The sequence below is a fragment of the Zootermopsis nevadensis genome, unplaced genomic scaffold (assembly GCF_977971745.1).
Source record: "Zootermopsis nevadensis isolate Lab colony 2312 unplaced genomic scaffold, Znev_1.0 Znev_ptg000028l, whole genome shotgun sequence".
Lineage (NCBI taxonomy): Eukaryota > Metazoa > Arthropoda > Insecta > Blattodea > Termopsidae > Zootermopsis > Zootermopsis nevadensis.
Genome location: NW_028259160.1, coordinates 13,035,807 through 13,055,047, shown reverse-complemented (window position 1 = coordinate 13,055,047; position 19,241 = coordinate 13,035,807). Strand labels below are relative to the sequence as shown.

The window sequence follows — 19,241 nt, the reverse complement described above, 5'->3', positions numbered from 1 at the left end:
GCAAAACATCAAGACGTTGAGAGTACATTGATTGATTGGATAGGAAAAATGAATGCGGAAAGTAGAACAGTAAACGATAAAATTATTAAGAAACGAGCTAAAGTAATTGGACAACAGATGGGCGTGACAGATTTTGTATACAGCAGTGGATGGTTGCATCGGTTCAAACGGAGGCATGGACTTATCCAAAATAAGAAGCACGGAGAAACAACAGAGGTGAGCGTGGAAGTAGGAAGGGGGTGTCGACAGAGGCTTTGTGATATTGTTAAAGAATATAATCCTAAAGACATCTACAGCATGAATGAAAGTGCTCTGTTTTACCAAGTGCAACCTGACACGAACGTCTCGGATGGACCAGTGAAGGGATGCAAGAAGGCAGAAGACAAAATTACCCTTGCATTTTGCACGAATGCAAATGGGAGTGACAAGAGAACTGTGACCGTGGTTGGAAAATACAAGGATTTAAACCCATCAGTTTATGTCAGTCACAGACATAATGCAGACGCCCGGATGGCTGCTATAGAATTTGGTGAATGGATTAAAGATTTTAATGAGGATATGCAAAAGAATAAGCGCAGTATTCTGTTGCTCGTGAATAACAACACTCCTTTTCACAAAGCCACGAATCTTAGCAACGTAAGACTCGAATTCCTACCTCGCTCCTTACAGCCTCTGGATGCTGGCATTATCAAAAGTTTCAAAACACACTACAGGCGACACGAGGCGAGGAAGATAGCAGAGAACACCATTCAGGTGTCCCTGAACGATGCACTTTATTTAATAAAACTTGCATGGGACGAAGTTTCTTCAGAAACAATCGTTAACTGCTGGGCACGCACTGGACTTGTCAAAGGCGTGTACTATGGTCAGACAGAAGTTTATCAAATTCATGAGCTACGGCCTACAATGGGAGATCTTCCACTAACTGAAGCAGGAATACATTTGGCTGCAGAAGAATTCCTTAAAGTGGATGGCGAAGGACCAGTGTCTTCAGAAAGGACTATCGAGGACATTGTGAGGTTGACGAGGAATATTTCGGGTGTAGCCGATGGTGAGAGCGAAGACGATGATCTGAGAGCTGTTGAGGTGACTTCAAAGGAAACTCAAATATCCGTTGAAAGAACCCGTAAGTTTTTGAATATAACTCGGTTATTAAGGGTGTAATTCAATATATTGTCGCTCTGAATATCGTATCGGCGATATTAACGAGGAAACAAAAGTATGCGGTTTTTGTAAAAATTACTTCTTTATAATACGGTAAACACTTATTCCACAGTTGTAAATATATGCGTGGTCGTCACAGTTAAATTCTTTGTTCTTTATTTGTTTTGTCGGTTGAAAGATTTTAAAAAATCTAAGTGTTTGAAGTCTCGCCAGTGTGTTAAATTTCTGCCATCAGAAGTGAAAACTCTGTGACCGTCTCCACATTTATCATACTTCTTGTTTCCTGAATTGTTTCGTATGTCAGAATGTCTAGTAAATTTCAAAATACGAATTTAATTTGCGAGTGTGCTTTCGAAAATTCTGTTAACAAAAACTGTTCTTTATATCAATCGTCTTGTTGTCATAAATATCATTTAATTCGTCTACGCATCTTTGTTGTAATGACAATCTTTACATTAAAGCCTTCTTAGCATAGAAAGAGGCATTACACAGGAATTTAAATACGTAAAGTCTCTTACCCAAATGGTTTTTGATTCCAGTCTGAAGTTCTGAGCACACTGGACAGTGATGGATATTACGTATCCAGAACTGTACACTCTTCTGTGTGCACGTCAGCCCATGGAAATTATATCACATATCACAAAGGCGTAAAAATGGTTAGGAACTGCTCATCTTCTTTTTTATGGCGACTAAATGGGAAGCCGGAGACGAGCGGCGCTATGTTTGTACACGTAACATATAACAAACGAAAACGTCAGCAGATTCTATTGAAATTGGACCTTTAGAAATTTCACTAATAACAATCAGAGTGGTGTCTGTGTACCATAGGGGATTCTTGCAACTCATGCAGGATCGGTGGTATTCTTTTTACTGGCATTGGCCTCTCGGTCTAGTACAGTCATTATCAAGAAGCAGATAACTCATCTGACTGAACATGTGGGTCACGGTTAAGTGCAAAGTGAGATAAATCCCGGTCAGTTAGCTGTTTTATTTAAACGAATTCCTTAAAATTAATGTCCAGAAACTTTTTCAGGTCGAAAGTCAGATGCCGCTACTAAGCACAATATGCAATGCTTTTTCTTTGTTAGGTAAACACATGTATCCGTTTTATTTCTCCTAAGTTCCTTGGTCAGTGGCTAAGTTTTTCACTTTATTTAGAAGTGTGAAGTCATTTTAATCGGGGGGACACGTTAAACTCTGTGTAATTCGGCAAGTACTTAATAGATAATCATATGAAATGTGTTTCAATTAGATTTAAACGTGCATGAAAATCTTTACTTCCCCTGACTTCTCCACGGCACATTGTTTGAGCGTAGGAGCAACCCGCATTGCACATCTGAGAATATGGACGAGACGTATGATCTGTACAGCTTTCGTGGCGACTGAATTCAGTGAAGTCTCTGGCATCAGACGGCTCTCGAAACGTCGGTTATTTAAGGCAGCCTGAGGCTGTTGATTGCCCGTGAAGACTTGATTAAATATGGAGATGGTTGTATAAAATCGGCGTGTTAAGTCCTTCCGACGTTTAGACAGACATTGTAATTGGCAACTTCAGCGTTAATATGTTTGGGATCACAGGAAAGAAAGTTTGTGATTTTTTTATTAATACTCTCAACACACGACGATGCTCAAACTCGAAAATAGATTCATCTGTCGCCGGTTGCGGAAACTTCAGAATGAACAGTAATGTTCTGGGAATTTAATGGGCGCGGCCATTGAGGATTTAATGTTTTTGTTTATGAATCTCGAGAGGAATGCAATGCCAGTTGTAAAGAACACGTTTTAGCAATGTTTTAATTAAAATGTAAATGATGTATTGGATTTAGAAGGCACGTGACATTTAATCAAAATTGACACTTCGCTTGTCACCTGGACGCGTTGCGAACCTCTGCCACTACCAATATGTAGTCACGGCGACCTCATGCTGGTTACGTAAGGTACGTTATGTCTGGTGACACATTCTTGCTCAGCACAACACATCAGCTCTATCTACTGGCTCATTTGTCCGTCGTTTGTTCGTAGGCCCTCTTTTACAGAGGCTATTTAGACATTCATCAAACTAGAGCTTGGTTTTCCACATATGCATCGTTGTTTTAACAAATATAGACTACAAGAATAATGATATTACATGAAAGTCGAGGGTTATCATTTGTGCTTTACGCCAGATGTTATTAGAGCGATGATTCCTCTGTCCTCCAGGCATATGTGGGCAAGTATCTTGAATTAGGCCACGACCGCTTCCGTCCATATCCTTTCGAATTCATTATTCATCCTATTATTCAACGCTGCACAGACTGAAGCAGATTCCAGCAGGGATCTGCCCCTGGCACTGTCCTACTCGGGGGGGGGGGGGGGGGGAGATTCCCCAAGCTACGAAAACCAACTCTGAGCTGTGACCTCTACCGTTTTAAAATCGTTGGTCGTAGGGTAGTCTTGTGTGCGCACATGTCTAAGAGGGCACTTCTACGTATTTATTGTTTCAAGGAAAACAACGTGTATAGCCGAGTTTGGTACATCAAGAGAGTGAAGGATTACAGATTTAAATCCAGGAAGTTTTTAACTGCAGCTTCAAATCCTTTTATTCCATTTTGTCTTCGGGCGTTTGAGTACACTTGCGCGCGTCGCCCATGTTGCTGTCCATCCATAACGCTGTATATGATAGGCCACTTACTTCAATCGTCTTTTACCTCGCAAGTGCAGAAATCGGCACTTTTAGGGAACGTCGCGTGCGTCTGTAGGCGCAGGCACATACCCAATACGACTTAACGGTTTTAGATTACATTTGGTATTATGAGCGGGTTTAATTATCTTCGTAGCAGGTCCGAAATGAATTCTCGTGTCAGCACTTTAACGAGTTTCGAGATATCAGCAGAATCATTACGAGCCAAGGAAGACTGTTCTGAATTGTCCGCCTGGGTGTGGGTGATCTCGCCATCTTCTCCCAGTGCTGTGTATTTCATTGTCTGACTCTGGTATCCGTGTTGAATTTGTCTATTCTGTGCGTAAGTTGTAGCTAGTTCTTTTTTAACTCTTTGGTGTTATTTATATTTTTTGTTTTCAATCTTTGTACATCTTCGTGGCATAAGCATCAGAAGTATGAATTAGGTTAGGATGGTACATAACGAGAATTTATGGTATTGAATTTTAAAAGACTACGATGGGCTGGGCATGGCGAAAGAACTGGAGAGAAAAGGAATGCAAAGTCGTACTGGGGAAACAGCTTGGCACACGGACATTGAAGGCCGGAGAATGTGATGGAATGATAACATTAAGATTGATCTGAGGGATACATGTTATGAACATGGAAGGTTGATGGAACTTATGTTTGTGTGTTACGGCGGTTTGGCGTGAGTTTCGCTGATCGTTCGGGTTATGCTGCTGCACTATTGTAGTCTTGTGTGTTTAATCGTTGTGTTGCGAGTTAAAAGTTCACCATTCAAAGTGAGTTTCACCTACTTGTGTTATGGTAAGACATAGCGCGTCTGTGGAAAATGTATTCAGATTCTTAAACGTCCTGAAACACGCACAAATCCCCGCGTAGGTGTACTCTGGATCCCTCCAGGTTTGGTTTCATTCGCCCTTCACAAAACATTCCACTGTAGGATATTCTTCTAGGGAGAGGTACGACTTATATACACCTTAAAGGTGAGGCCTTCGACCCTACTGAAGAAGATAAGGGCGAGGTCACAACCCCTCGTCGTTACAATGTACAGTTACCAGAGGCTGCTGGCGTCAGGGTTTTCGCACTGTCTGTACAGTAGACGATTACTGTCAGGGGTAGACAAAAAATACCGGCCTGAGACCCCGCTTAAATTTCGGTTCTATCGTCAACGATTTTTTAGATATTAATAATAAAACACTTTATTTTTAATTGTTCTCATACATTGGACAAAATAAAATATTGTAATAGCTACATCTGTCCATCGGAACTCGGAAGATCTGGAAAACCATTAGTAGACAAATAGACGGTCACAATCTTGAGGCTGAAACAGGTCATTTATTGGCCGAAGTTCGTGACCAGAAGCAAAATGAAGACTGCATCTTGGAATTTATCTGAGAAGGAACATTACTTTTACAAATAGGAAAATATTGACCACAAAAAAAAAATGTTTTCAGAAAACGTAGGATAGACGACTGGAAAAATAAAAAAAAGATAGAAAGGAAGAAACAATAAAATAATGAAAGCAAACGTATATAAGAAATTAAGAATGTTACAAGGAAGAATGGAAGTAAGTAAGACACGAATAAGTAATGAGGGGTGGGGGAATGAAGCAGCCCATTTGGTCAGTAAAACATCGGTTTTTGACGATGTGAATCGACATTGAGTTTGCGCATGTTTCAATTACTTCTCAAGGGAATATAAAATGTTCTGCAAGGAAGTATATTACTAAATGAGATACAAATATTTTGACATACGCTTCCTAGCTATCGGTTAGAGATCAAGCAAAAAGAAATTGTTTGTTCCATACTCAAATACACGGCTTACAAGGGCATTCATTATACTCGTATGCACAAAAGAGCATCGTACCTAGAGGTGTGTGGATATCAAATCAAACTCCTGTAATAAATAACTGGACTTTGTTTCTGTCCTTAGGCCGTAGCGAGAAGAACGTCTTGCGAGACAATGAACAATTGCTAGCCAAACTGAATGGAAGGGAAATATGAAAAAAGAGTTATAGCTTATGCTGCAAAAATGCGGACAAAGGAGACTTGTAACCACAGTTACGTCTTTCAAGATAAGTTTTAGATTCAATTAAGAATTTCCGCCGTTACATTCAGGCTACCCTGCCACAATTTTTGTAAACAATTTGAAATTTAATGTTGCAGTTATGTGATAAAATTGTATTTTAGAATTATGTTTGCTGTACTAATCATATGTGAATAGCACAGTGGTACTCTTTACTCGAAGTCTTAGATTAATTTAAAAAAAAATATATACAAATATTAGAATTCGAATTAACTTTACATGTTGTGCACATCTCTTTCGTGAGTGAACTAAGTCAGGAACAATGATTCTGATCAGTGTGATCCAATAACACCCTTACACCACACTTCCTTCAAATGCATTTTAATATTATCCTTCCATCTCAGGCCTGTCTCCAAAATTTTTCCTCTAGTTAGGTTTTATGACACTTCTGCATGCTTATCTTATTCCTGCTAGTCAATTGATACACCCATTTCACCCTCCACATACAAAATTACCTAATTTTATAGTCACTGCATTAAGTTCTGTTGTTATTTAGGGTGACTTCTTAGGAAGGGGGCGGTTAAATATAATTTGCGGGGTTTCCTACCAGTGGGTACACTTCAGTTCGCCTTTTAAATCGGAGCAGCAGGTCACTTTAATGATCAGTAACTCTGCATTTTTTATATATTTTGTTTTCGGCATAAACAGTTTTTATTTTCTTAAAACAGCATTAACTGGTTGATCTTTGTAATGAAGAAGGGTTTTATTTTTTTTGAATTCTTAAACATTACGAGACTAGCTTCGACTTCAAAGGGTCAAGTGACTGGACGCCGTAGTAACGAGGCCAGAGATGTCTTCGCGTGCTGTGATCTGTGGCGTGGCCCTCGGTCTACCTGCATTGCTGCTGGATATTTGTGCGTGAGTTCGACATGTTACAACGGACAGGAACAGAATTAGACCAGCGAACTAACCGGTCTTCAACAGTGGCTGGAAGCAAGAGGCGATCCTTGGCTGACGTTTGTAGGAGGATTTGCTGCCGCCCAAGTGTCATTTGCATTGGGACTGCGAGGAGCGAGATGCAAGGTTTAACAATCCGCTGATCGAACGAAAAGGTGGTGTTGCTAGAGCCCATTCATGTTCAGGATTCTCGGATTCGATATTTGACCCCGAAGGCAGGCTTTCGTTTATGCGATTTTTCGGCTTTATCCGTGTTTTTAGAAGCAAATGCTCTTGTAGAATACCTTAAATAAGTCACGACAGTCCCATCAGACCCCTGATGATGGGGATAGAGTTGGTTCCCGAAACGTCGGTTTACTACGATAACCAGTTGACGCGGCTGATTGCCCGTGAAGATTTTATTCGCGACAGTTTGTTTCGAAATTTTTCAGAAATTCCCATTATGTAGGCTGTCTTTCGACGCAAGCAATAGTAATACTGAAACATCGTCGTTAAATAACCCGGGACAATCAGGTGGATATCATTCCTGTTTCGTATTGGTACGACTCCTTGTTTGATTCTCGGTCCAAAGGCCAAATGTCTAAGGTGCTTAGTGATTTTCTTTAGTCACTCCTGGCAAATTCTTGTTTAGTAGGCTACCTTAAAACTGGTGAGATTTCATGTTCTCACGGCGACGTCTTCTGGGATGTGACGTCTTGTCTGGTAATTATTGATCGTTTGAAACGTCGGTCGGTATCTGCCAGATGACGCAGGCAACATCCCAGGTGATGACCATCTTCATACACGTCGCCGTGAGAAGTTAAAGTCTTTCTCGATGCTTTATTGCCGAATTGTTGGATAATTCTCAACATCCGACGCGGCTGAACACCGAAAGCCGAACTCGAACCGCGTACATACTGAAGAACATTCCATGTGATATAGTAACATGAGCAAAGTTAGTCTTCGGAGTCCAAGCGCTATAGAACGCGAAAGGCTGTAGTATTAGGTGACCTCGTAGGTCAAAGCGAGGTGAATGCTGAAGAATGGGCAGGGCAGGTATCAAGGGAGGGAAGCAGTTCAGAATTCGAATAAGAGCAGAGTAGGTAGTCGGTGAGGTCAGTGGAGGTCACCTATAACAGTGGAGAAGTATAGTGAGGAGGAGGGAAGAATAGATAATAAAGAATGATTTGAGGATAGCAGGTAGTGTTGTAAAGTACAAGATGGCGTCATTCGTCAGTGGACACGTGTAATATGGTTCTTTACTCCTGTAAGGTTCCAGTGCTCTAGATTCTGAACATATCCCACGTGCGTAGTGAAAGGTATTGTTTTAATTATATTCAAGGGAAGTGTAAATGTCCATATTACTCTCTAACATTGTGGCAGTAAAAGAATATGTAGCTCCGAAGAATTATATTTAATATCTTCACATTCTTTGTGTTATATTCCATATATTTAGTTGAATCGCAAGAGATATTTCTTCCGTATCCTTGCAAATTATTAGCAGAAAATTTCTTGCTTACAAAAGGCGTATTAAAATTTCTTCGTGACGAGGGAAAAACGAAAAATATAAAAAATTATTTACTTCAAAAGTGATGTTGGCAGCATTCGAAAATGAGGCATCTGAAAATATGAGCTTTCCTCCATTTGCACCTACTTGGTTTTGTGTTTATTTTTTAGTGGTGGTGACTGTAACATGTCTAACATTACTCCTTTGATAGAACGCACACATTGCGTGAAAAGTATTGAAAATTACGGAAGAATTACATTTCGGTAGATTGGAAGTTGTGAGTTTGGACAGTCACTGAGCGCATTTGTTAAGGTTAAGGTGCAAAGGTGCAAGATGTGCGTGAGACTCAAAATAAAACATTTTATTTTACGTATCGGGGAAACGGTCCAAATTCGTTCATAAGGACAGGGCAGTTACGTAAAAAACAACTTATATCACATGACTTGTGTTTATTCTGTCAGACGTTTGCGTTTACATTTTTACTTGCCTTCGTAATTTGAGAAATGGAGCACCAAGGATATGTTTTCTACAAGTCAGCTCGTAACTGCCACCTTTACGAACTATTTAATGGGGAGTGTAAGCGAAATGACATGCCAACTCTTCATTCGGCTTGTCAACAGAGCCATTTCTATGAAAATGCAAATCATAAAGTGCTTTCCAGGGGCACACATAGGTCAATGCTAAAGATTGGCCCCTGTTGTAATTCTTGACCCCAAGTAGGAGAACTTTCACCTCTGTCTCGACAAGAAATCTTTTATGTGGCATTTTTTTTCCTATCTTCTCTTCTGAGTGCCCTCTTGTGGTAATTCCAAATAAGGCTTAGAATCTTTCTCAAGGTCACTGTTGTCATTAATCATGACAGGCTACTTGGAATATAATGCAAGGTATGAACTTGATTAGGTCACCCATTCTGAGCGTTTCAACGAAGCTTGTTCGTTTCCCCGCTCCCACTGCTTCAAGACTTTTCTCCTTACTTTCCTGAACACTCCCTTGGATTTCTCCAGTTCGCTTACAGAAGTAAATAAAACATTTTTCTTGCGGTATACCAGGAAGTACGTCCCTTTCCACATATTTGTCGTGTTTTTATTTGTGGTTAAAGCACTGCATTGGACTTATCTTAACTATTGTGTTTTTTATGATCCAAATGACGTCATAAATCTCATGCACAGTAAAACTCATCTTAGATTCTTTCCGTTTGCTCTGTTTCATGCTCCCTTGCTTTCTTTACTTATTGTTTCTTTTCTTTTGCTTATTTCTTCAAGTGTTTACACTTTCGTTTATTCATCATCAGTCCATTAACCCTTTGAAGCCGGGTGGTAACTATATGCACCATCTGTTTTAACAGCCAGTAACGCTGCATTTTGTATGTATGTGTTTTATATTTCCAGTGTAAACAGGGATTATTTCTCTGCACATAATTAACCAGGTAATCTTTGTAATGGTTAAGTGTTGTGTTTTCTTTGCATGTTATTTAAACGAGCTTCAGCCTTAAAGGGTTGCAGAATATTGCACATGTCTGTCAACTGCCGGGTTTTAAATTCCTTTTTTGCGACAAATTTTTCTTCTGAGGAATTCTAAGAAGACCAAGACATAATACAGTTGTTAGATAAGAGCACAATACATGAACGAAGTGTTTACCGTTGCAATATAAATAAGAATAATAATGTTTTGGAAATAAACGTATCATTAACTTTTACGTTATGTAAGATTTGAGGTTTTCACAGCGGTGAGTATGAAGATTTCTTTTTACGTTATGATTTAAATATATTTGATTAATCCTTGGATGAATCTCAACGGGTTCCTGTCTTCGTTTGTAGATAAATTACTTATGGAAATAGTGAAACAGCACAATGCGTGGCTCATGATATTCACCTTTAATATGTTTGGAAAGGTGGCAACCCTGGTAGCCATAAATCTAAGCTAGTTGTGCTCAGGAGTCCAAGACATTCAGTGCTACTCTCTCATCACGTCAGGTCAGCGTTTGTCCATTGCTCTGATCTTTTTTAAATATCGTTTATCGCGAAGATTTCCGCTGGAATTCTCTTGTCGTGTCGGCAAGCATCAAACAGTCCTCCAATGGAGATGGAATTTCTCTGCTGCCCTAACAATTTATTTAGTTTTGTGAAAGGAATCCTCTTTATAAAACAAAACAAACAGAGATAAGTAAGGAGCTTGTAAAGTGAATTCTGGCAGGGTAGAGAAATATTAAGAGCTTTTGTTACTCCAATATTATTTTCTTAGATTTTGTAAAAATTACACGAGGCAGTGTACATGAGTGATAGCCAATGTTTTGTGGGTTACAGGCAACTAGGTGGAGTTTGTGTATGTATTGTTATTTTGACACTTCTGTACTAACTGCAGAGCTTGTTTAGCATCAGATGATATGAGACGATGTTTACGTTCAGTGAACATGAAAGTTTTGTGAAGAGAATGGTCGTGTCGTGTTTCAAAGTGTCTTGAGATTCGATGTCCCCACTGTGTTTGAGATCAGAGGCGGAAAGTTTTTCCGAAACGTCGGTTACCAAGATAATCGGTGTCCATTCGAGATTCGAACCTGTCACCTCCACGAAGCGTTGCCGCTTGATTCAACTTACTCCGTGTAACCGCCCCTCACCATAGTCTCAGTTTGTTGTACTGGGTTATAAATTTATACATTAAATAAATCGTCTCTTATTCCCGCTCGTGCTTCTGTGTTAGCCACGCTATTAAACCTGCACTTCTAAACGCCATAAAAGGGTTCTTGTATGTGATATTGTTATCTAAATATTGCATTCCTGTCCTGCAGTCACGGTCGCTGTTCTAGACGACACGCACAGTAGCTAAAGGCCACGAAACACTTTTGACATGAGAACAATGGCATGAGGTTGAGTCTGAGGGATGCTTAGGAATGTCACCAGTACGTCAAACCGCTGCGGCCATGTTCCAGAAGAGACCAGCATAACGCGAATAGATTTTGACTGGCTTCTTCTTTTACAATTTTTTCTCTCTGGAACGTCGTCCATTTTGATGGCTATAGTTAACGTTTCCCACGGGTTCACTGGGTCTCTCTTAGGGTAATGAAGGACGAAGGACAGAAAAGAAAGGAACAAGTAAAGAAAATGTAGGGTCATTTTCAGAATGAACCACAAATTACATAAAAGATAAAGTTGTTACTTTGCTTAAACAATCCACGTCATGTGACAGAAGTATGGGGAAGTGAATTTATAGCTTCACATGTTCATAGCCTCTGCTTCGTCTCCTGTAATAAGATAACGTTTAGTAGTATGACCATTTAGCCCATATCTACGCATTAAACAGGGGGTTTAGCTGATCTGCGTTTGATTAAATTATAGATTTATGCAGTATTGGGGGAATTTAATGTGATTAATATAAGTGGTCATACTTAATTTGGTTGATATTTTAGGTGATCTGAATAGTAACTTTATAAAAAAAAATCTGTTCTTACCTTTAACTATATGAATTTAGTTTTTAATAATATGAGTCCTAATTCTGCCCGTGTTTTTGTTTTAAAGCAACGTTTTTCCCGTCTCTGAAGGTAGAACGCCGATTCATAATAGGCCTGTTTGGAAACATTTGAACCAGGTGCCCATTCGATAGGAGAATGTGGTGACGGCGAGAAACACTCTTCTTTCCTTGCTTGAATCAAACCCGGTTGTCTCACCCGTACGCCAGTTACACTTCGACTGAGCTGTTCTGTCTTCCACATTCCGAAATAGGTCACGAATGAAGAAATCCCGATAACCAGGTATCCCATTATTTGGCCTGCATTCGAACAGTGGAAATTCGGAACTCTGTCGCAGAAGAAACCTGTTAAGTGTGAGTTTTCCAACTTTGAAGCTAGTCGATAAGTTCTTTAGAAGCAAACGCCGTAATAAAGCTGCGAGAATTGTGTGTCGCTTGTGTCAGTGAGAAGTTTCCTGTGTTCTATCGTCAGAGGACAAATGGAGTGTCCTCCAACCCTCTTTCCTCTCCTCGCCGCGCCTCTTCATGCCGCGTTGTCCCTCCTCTTTGCTCACGTCTGTCCTTCCTTCCTGCTTGCCAAGAATGTACCTGTTACCTGTCGACAGGCGTCCTGGTCCATGTACCGCATCTTAATTAAGCTAGCCAACAAGCGGAGGCCGATGTCTCCAACACAACAATCCATTGTTCTGGAATAACACCTGCGCCAGTAACAAAGCATTTCGGTATTATATCCTGGCTTTGAAAAAGTACAATAAAATCGAAGAATTATCTTCTTCTTCTTTATTACGCCGTCTCCTTTATAGGAGATTGGCGACATATGAACAGGATCCTTCCGTCCTTTTCTCGGACTGGGACCTGTTCATATAAGTTTTTTAGGCAGGTGATACAGAAGTGGTTTGCCATTACCTTCTTCAAGGAGTATTTGTTGGGATGCCACGGAGAAACCGGGGAAGCCCCGGAGGAAAACTCCGTGTTGCCTAGACCAGTGGTATTCAACCTTTTTTGTTCGCGTACCCACAGATATAATTTCTCTTCAACTTTGTACCCCCAAAGTTGTTGGTGTATAATTCAAGTTATACATAGTATATAATCTACATCTAAAATAAATTAAATAAATTACATACAAAATAATGTATTAAATCTGGCCCTGATTATTCAGTGCTTATCATAAAATAATATTTTTTTAAATTTAACGTACCCCTTAAGATGTCTTCGCTTACCCCAGGTTGAATACCACTGGCCTAGACCACGGCCTTGCCCAAACAAGTTATAAATTCGGGCACCGCCGGGAATCGAACCCGGGACCCCGGGATTACAAGGCCAGCGTTCTAACCGCTAGACCACCGTGGCGGTCAAAGAATTATGGAAGGTGCTTATTAGTGGGACATTTAACAAGGATTCTTAATACCTAATATATTTATTTAATATTCGATATGACAACAGTATACGTAAAATGGGTATGTCTTTTTTACATTCTATTATAAATTAATATATTTATATGATTTTTAACAAACATTGTTTCACATTTTATGTTGTTCTATCATTGAAGGTGTGTGACAATAAACTGAGTTACATTAGTGTTCCCACACTGCGTACCATGGACCCGTGGGGGGGAGTCCAAGAGAATAGATCTATGGCAGTAGTTCCTAACTCCCAAAATAGTGAAACACATGTTGTAACAAACGCACTTGTTGGAACAGCGTAGTTAGACTGTATAGTTGACGTGAAATATGGAATCCTACCACCCTTCAACATTTTTTTAGACATAGGTCTATGCTAATTCATGTTCATTTCATAGAAGCCTTTTGTTATAATTTTACAACAATTTTTATTACCTGCAGAATGTTTAACAAAGAACAAACACTTATTCTTTACCTCGTGACTTCCTTACTTCCACTAATATGGCATGAAAATCAACTGGAATTTAAAACTGTTCAAACACTACAGCTCGTAAAATTGTTACTTTTATTGTTATACGTGATACGTGTTTTATATTCTCTTCAGTGCCTATTACAGAAATTACAGTTTCAAAAAGCTGGAAAAATGATTAAGAATGATGATAATGTTGGCATGGATCTGAAAGCAAGCCCTTTTTAGGTATTCTTGGCATTTGCTTGGAGGTGACTTGAGGAAACCATGCTGCTTCCATCATCAGGGCAGCAATGACCCCTCAAACGTTGGAAAACTTCTATTCCAGACGACACGGCGCTACAACCCAGAAGACAGCCATCTATTTCGATATAAGTTTGTTTTTAAGCATTGATTCAGATTTTCCCGTCATTCTTGACGGGAAATTTTTTGGTAAAAAAAAGAAAAACGTTGTTTCATAACCATTCCTTTCGTCCCCCTACAGCTGGTGATGGGTTCCTCTTCCCAATTCGTAATTTACGGCATCAGCAGATCCTCGTCTTAAGTATTTTGCGCTGTGTTCTTTGACAGTACGCCACCGGTTCAGTTCCTTCATTAAACAAAAGGCACAAAGTTATTTGTTTACACTTAGCAGCCGAAGCTACATGTAGGATTTGTGACCTTTAAGAAAGGATATTATTAATTTTATTAGCGTGTGTGCTAAACGTTTGCTTATAAATTTGATTACTGTTGGTCAAGTATTTAAAGAGTTAGACCAGGTCTCACAACTTCATTCCTGCGTCTCTGTCGGGCTTTGTTTTTCTTCGAATAAAAACTTAAGATTTTATTCCTAAGCAAATAAGATGAAAAATCCTTCCATGTTTTTTTTTGTTCAGTGTGTGTTCATTCCTGGCCAAAGAAAAGTACTCCTTCGGCAGAATGCATTAAGCTTATAACAAATCAATTGTTAACAACAATATTTGCCGAATTGCTGTGCCGTCCTCTTGAGGAGGAGGAGACTAGACAATTTTGTGTACATAAATCAGGAGCATATGAAGTAGTGTCAGAAGTTGAATGCCCCATGCAGTATTTATGTTATTATATTGGTATTGGTGTTGCTGCCTGCTTCGTGGCTTGCCGCTTCAAGAGGCAACCAACTAAATGCCATGACGACGCAAGAATATGCATGTTAAGTGTACAGATGTCACGGTAAACTAACAGTACCAAGCTCAGTGGCATTGCAACTTTCATTACATTCGATACATTAAACACTTGAGTGAATCTGCATTTCTTTAAGATCATTCGCATTAAAGTGTTCATGGAGTTATGAACTGAAACATAACAGTGCGAAACACATGAATAGGGAATTTGCTCTATGTTTTGACATGGCCTTCAGCTTCGCGCACGCAGCTGTAGCGTCCGACATTTTCAACTTCTGCGCACTCAAGGTCATGTGTTTTCAAAACCGTGATGCATCTCTATATGTCGTTGATTAAAATTCTTCTTTTCTCATTCAAAAAACTGTTATCTTTCTGTTCTCTTTCGACAAGGCCGCAGATCAGGATATACGCCACAGACAATAAATTTACCAACACGTAATATATTATCAGTCACATTAGGTCACTTTTTTAAACCGCCTTTGGAATGTTTAGTGAAGCAAATATTGTACGGAATAAACAATTAAAATGGTTTATTCAGTTGGCTTCATTCTTTGGTTGTTCTAGGGGAAGGTCAGGGAGACTCCGAGACTGTGCCGGTTGTAACCGATCTTCACCACCAGCAAGTACCTGCAAGTGCAGCATCCGCCGCTGTGGCGTCAGCCAAGCCTCGGGGAAAGCGTCGTGGCGCAACAGTATCGAGGGACAACGGTGCTACGGCCACCATGAATGGCGCCTCCAACACGACGGAACACCACCACCACCATAACAACAACAACAACAATCCCTCCGTGAAAACCGAAAGGCTGAGTCCCTCAACAACAACGTCTGCTACGGCCCCCACCGCCACGACCATTGTTACGGGAGGTGGACCCGGCAATGCGACCTCAAACACGCCCGACAACAATAGTTCGTCTTCCAGAAGTGCGACCCCGTCCTCGTCGTACCCCGGAACCCCTCCAGGAGCCCTGACTGCTGAGAGAGCGGCAAGCCCGTCGTCTTCTTCCGCGGGGCAATTCAAACATATGGAACAGATGATGAGTCGCAATTACAGCGACTTCATGCGGAGCCTCGCAGCGAAGTACAACAACGCCAACCCGAACGAGTAAGTAACCACCCACCAGCACACCACGGGTCCCAGAGCATAACGAGAATAAGAATGTACTTGGTTGGATTTGAGGTTCTCACAGCCGTGAGTACGAAGATGGCTGTCTTCTGGGTTGTAGCGCCGTATAGTATGGTAAAACCCAGATGACAGCCATGTTCGTATTAAATTATTTATATGGATTTCCTTAAATTGTTTTGCAGATATGCCGAAGAGCATTAAAGTAACATTATTATTAATACAATTTTTTATATTTATTCTGAACTGCTTCTTATGAAGTTATTAATAGGGTTACTGATCTGAATCTGGGGCGGGATTCACTAGACACGCGGAAAGCCTTCTCAGGGTACCAAGGTGCCCTCGGGAATGACGATGGCGATCTCTGGTATGTGTTAACATTAAAAATGAATCAGTGGATGGGTTGTTGTTGTTGTAAGAATACCTATACAGATACATTTAAACAAATAATATTAGGACTTTTGGCCCATATGAAGACAAACGACAGCTCATACTCGAGAAGAACCCACGATCTAAATTATTGATAATGGTGGGCATACTACTTTCATTTATGTGAACGTTGATCAGTCTGCTTGGAGCTTTAACCGCTTCTTACGTTGATATAAAACAAATACTCGCCTGTTTCTTTTTACAGCTACTTCAGCTCGCCTACCAGAAATGGTTTCCCTGTGGGTTTGGATCCTCGATTCACACCATTTAAGACCGGCGCCACTTCTTTCGTGAGCCTGATGACACCCCTTGGAACTGCGACGATGCCATCTCCGGGTCATCAGAAGAATAACAGTACGACGGCGAACAGTAATAGTGCGTCTACGACATCGGGTAACTCCATCGGTGGTACTTCTGCGTCTTCAAAAGAGTGTATTATAGACATGAACCATCTGAAAAAACCCGTCTCTTCGTCGGTGGAAGCTCAGCAAGCCTTGTATGCTGCCGCCGCAGCCAATTTTGGTGCGAACCCGTTCAGCACTGCTGCGAGTAGCAACACCCCCATATTCCCTCCCCTCATAGACATGAGCTCAACCCAGGCTCTCCTCAGCATGGTGCGAACAGCCAGTGCACACAACGCGTCTCAGCTTGAGAATTACCTGAAGGGCGCTAACAAGAGGCCGTCGCCCTCCGAAAGCAGCCCCCTCGATCTTTCTTCTGGGTCCATCCCTACGTATAAGAGATCACGGACTAACAAGGGTGCTGGTGGTGCTAGTGAGACTATATTCCTAAACAGTGACTCTTTACTTCATGTGCCGATGGTTGATGCGTTGAGGACTACGAAAGAGAGGCTTGGAAAAAGGACTGGAAGTGTCTCGCCCAAGCCTCCGGTGAGAAATAATGGCGGTAGTTCTGCCGGGAGTAGCCCGAGGTTGTTACCGTCGTCCACCGTGACTTCGGCGTCCGCGACAGCGAGTCAACAGCACGTTTTGGGAAGGAACCTGCCGTGTCTATCCATGTGTTCGGCGGACAGGGCGTGTTCTTCGGGTGGCGACCCTCAAGCCATGGCGCAGTGGAGTGTTGAGGATGTGTGCAGTTTCGTCGCGTCCATTGACATCTGCGCCGAATATGCACCGGTAAGTTTGAGATTCTCTTGTTCGCCGCATCATTTTACACAGCGGTCGTGAGCGACGTGTATTTTGCAAATGACGATCGTAACAGTTCAAAGTTCGGTTTGAATACCTTGATATATCAGGCCAATATTATTAATTCAGGTAATTTGGAATTTCATGAAAGCTTTTTAAACTGCACAACTTATTTATTGCACTGTATAATATATTAAGCACCCACTGATACTTCTGGTTCCCCTGATACAATTATTACATCGCCGTGCGACTTATATCAGTAATTGGTGGATGAAGAATGCTCGAAGTAATTACATCAGATTGATCAGGCTGCAATAGTTAAAAATCTAAGCCAAATGAATCTTAAAAACTAAAGACGTAATTCTATTAGGCATCTCAGGACCGAAAATCGAAATATCTGAACGCCTAGGATAGTGGTCTTACGAGTATTTGCTCCATATAATGTCTATTATTTTTTGTATGCTGTCGTTTCTGAGGAATGCGTTACCCCCATGTTCATCCCTGCAGACGGAGGCAGAATTGTCTCCCGAAACTTCTATATAGAGCCAAAATAACTGCAGGGCGCAACAACCCAGAAGACCACTGTCAAAATTAACGTGTATTTGAACCAGGAAAAACGGACTGTTTTATTGCACTGCTGGTCAGCGTTTGTTTAGAATATTTCACTAGAAAAATCCATGATAATCAAGGGCGCTTGAAATTAAACGGGACATGTCACTGTCTGTGTCGGGATTTGAATCCGGGAACTCGAGAATTCGAAGCAGGCTGCTCAAACGTGGTGCTTTGTGGTGTGTTATGGTTAGCATGTGGCGGAACCAATAGGGTCTTGTGATTTTTAAGACAAACACTGCGACATGAAGGTGAGGAGGTGCAAATTGAGTGACGAAATATGGTGAGGTGTGAATAATAACAATAAATATCAGTTTTAAGCTGTTAGGACGGCAAATAAAAACCGTGGGTGGTCACGATTTCGTAGTATCTTCCTTACCTTTCATATTGCCAAAATCTTGCATGTTTTAACTGTCTTATAAAATATCCCCCGGCCCCTAGACAGTCCCTTTACGTGTGTTTCAGACACATTTAAGGCTCTAGGAAACGGGACACTTGTCGGTCCACAGACCTCGATGAAGACGTTCACGCCACCCAGCCATATCTGCTAGGCTTCCGCACCCTTCCGTGTGATGTTTTAGAATTATACTCTTAAGTAGTATTACAGGATTTATTGCAAAATTAATGCAGCAGCAAATTTAAAAGTACAAACATGGCTGACGAGATCAAAACGTACCGCTCAGTTTGGAGACAAGAAGGGAATCAGATGACGTACGCATACAATCTACAATTAAACCCAGAGTGGAACTTGTATAATGACCTAGGAGCAGCCTACAAATCTAATTAAAAACTTATTACCATGCATAGCTTCTTTTATTTATGATGTAATAATTCATAAGGCCTGTATGTAGTATTAAAATGTAAGAGGATTTGGTGGTTGTGAAACCGTCCTCCTCTTCAGTTCTGAGATGCAGCTTCTGACTCCAAAACTTCTTAACCTTTTTCTCAATTTTTGGCAGGTGCAGAAGGGGAGAGGAAATGTGTTAATGTACTTATACCCTTATTCTATACGGCTTTGTATTCATACACGTTATGTGCAGTTCTGTAGGGGTAGACGTAACTCCTGAACTGTTTCGTCGTTAAAAGGAATGTAGCCAGTTTTAACAAAACAGAAATCTTTCTATGTGGCAAAATATGTAAATTAGAATTTGTAGAATTGTGTATTTTACCCAAG

The 19,241-nt window shown here is 40.8% G+C and overlaps 1 protein-coding gene across 5 annotated transcripts in view; it reads left to right on the top strand.

The window, feature by feature from the left end:
• Positions 1-19,241, top strand: part of Samuel (SAM-motif ubiquitously expressed punctatedly localized protein) — a 235,900-nt gene that overhangs the window by 160,574 nt on the left and 56,085 nt on the right. For all 5 annotated transcript variants that reach the window (XM_087357656.1, XM_022070106.2, XM_022070107.2 and 2 more), the window contains 2 exons: positions 15,329-15,866; positions 16,519-17,449. In XM_087357656.1, coding sequence (XP_087213782.1) covers positions 15,329-15,866; positions 16,519-17,449 — 1,469 coding nt within the window. The remainder of the gene's footprint in view (positions 1-15,328; positions 15,867-16,518; positions 17,450-19,241) is intronic.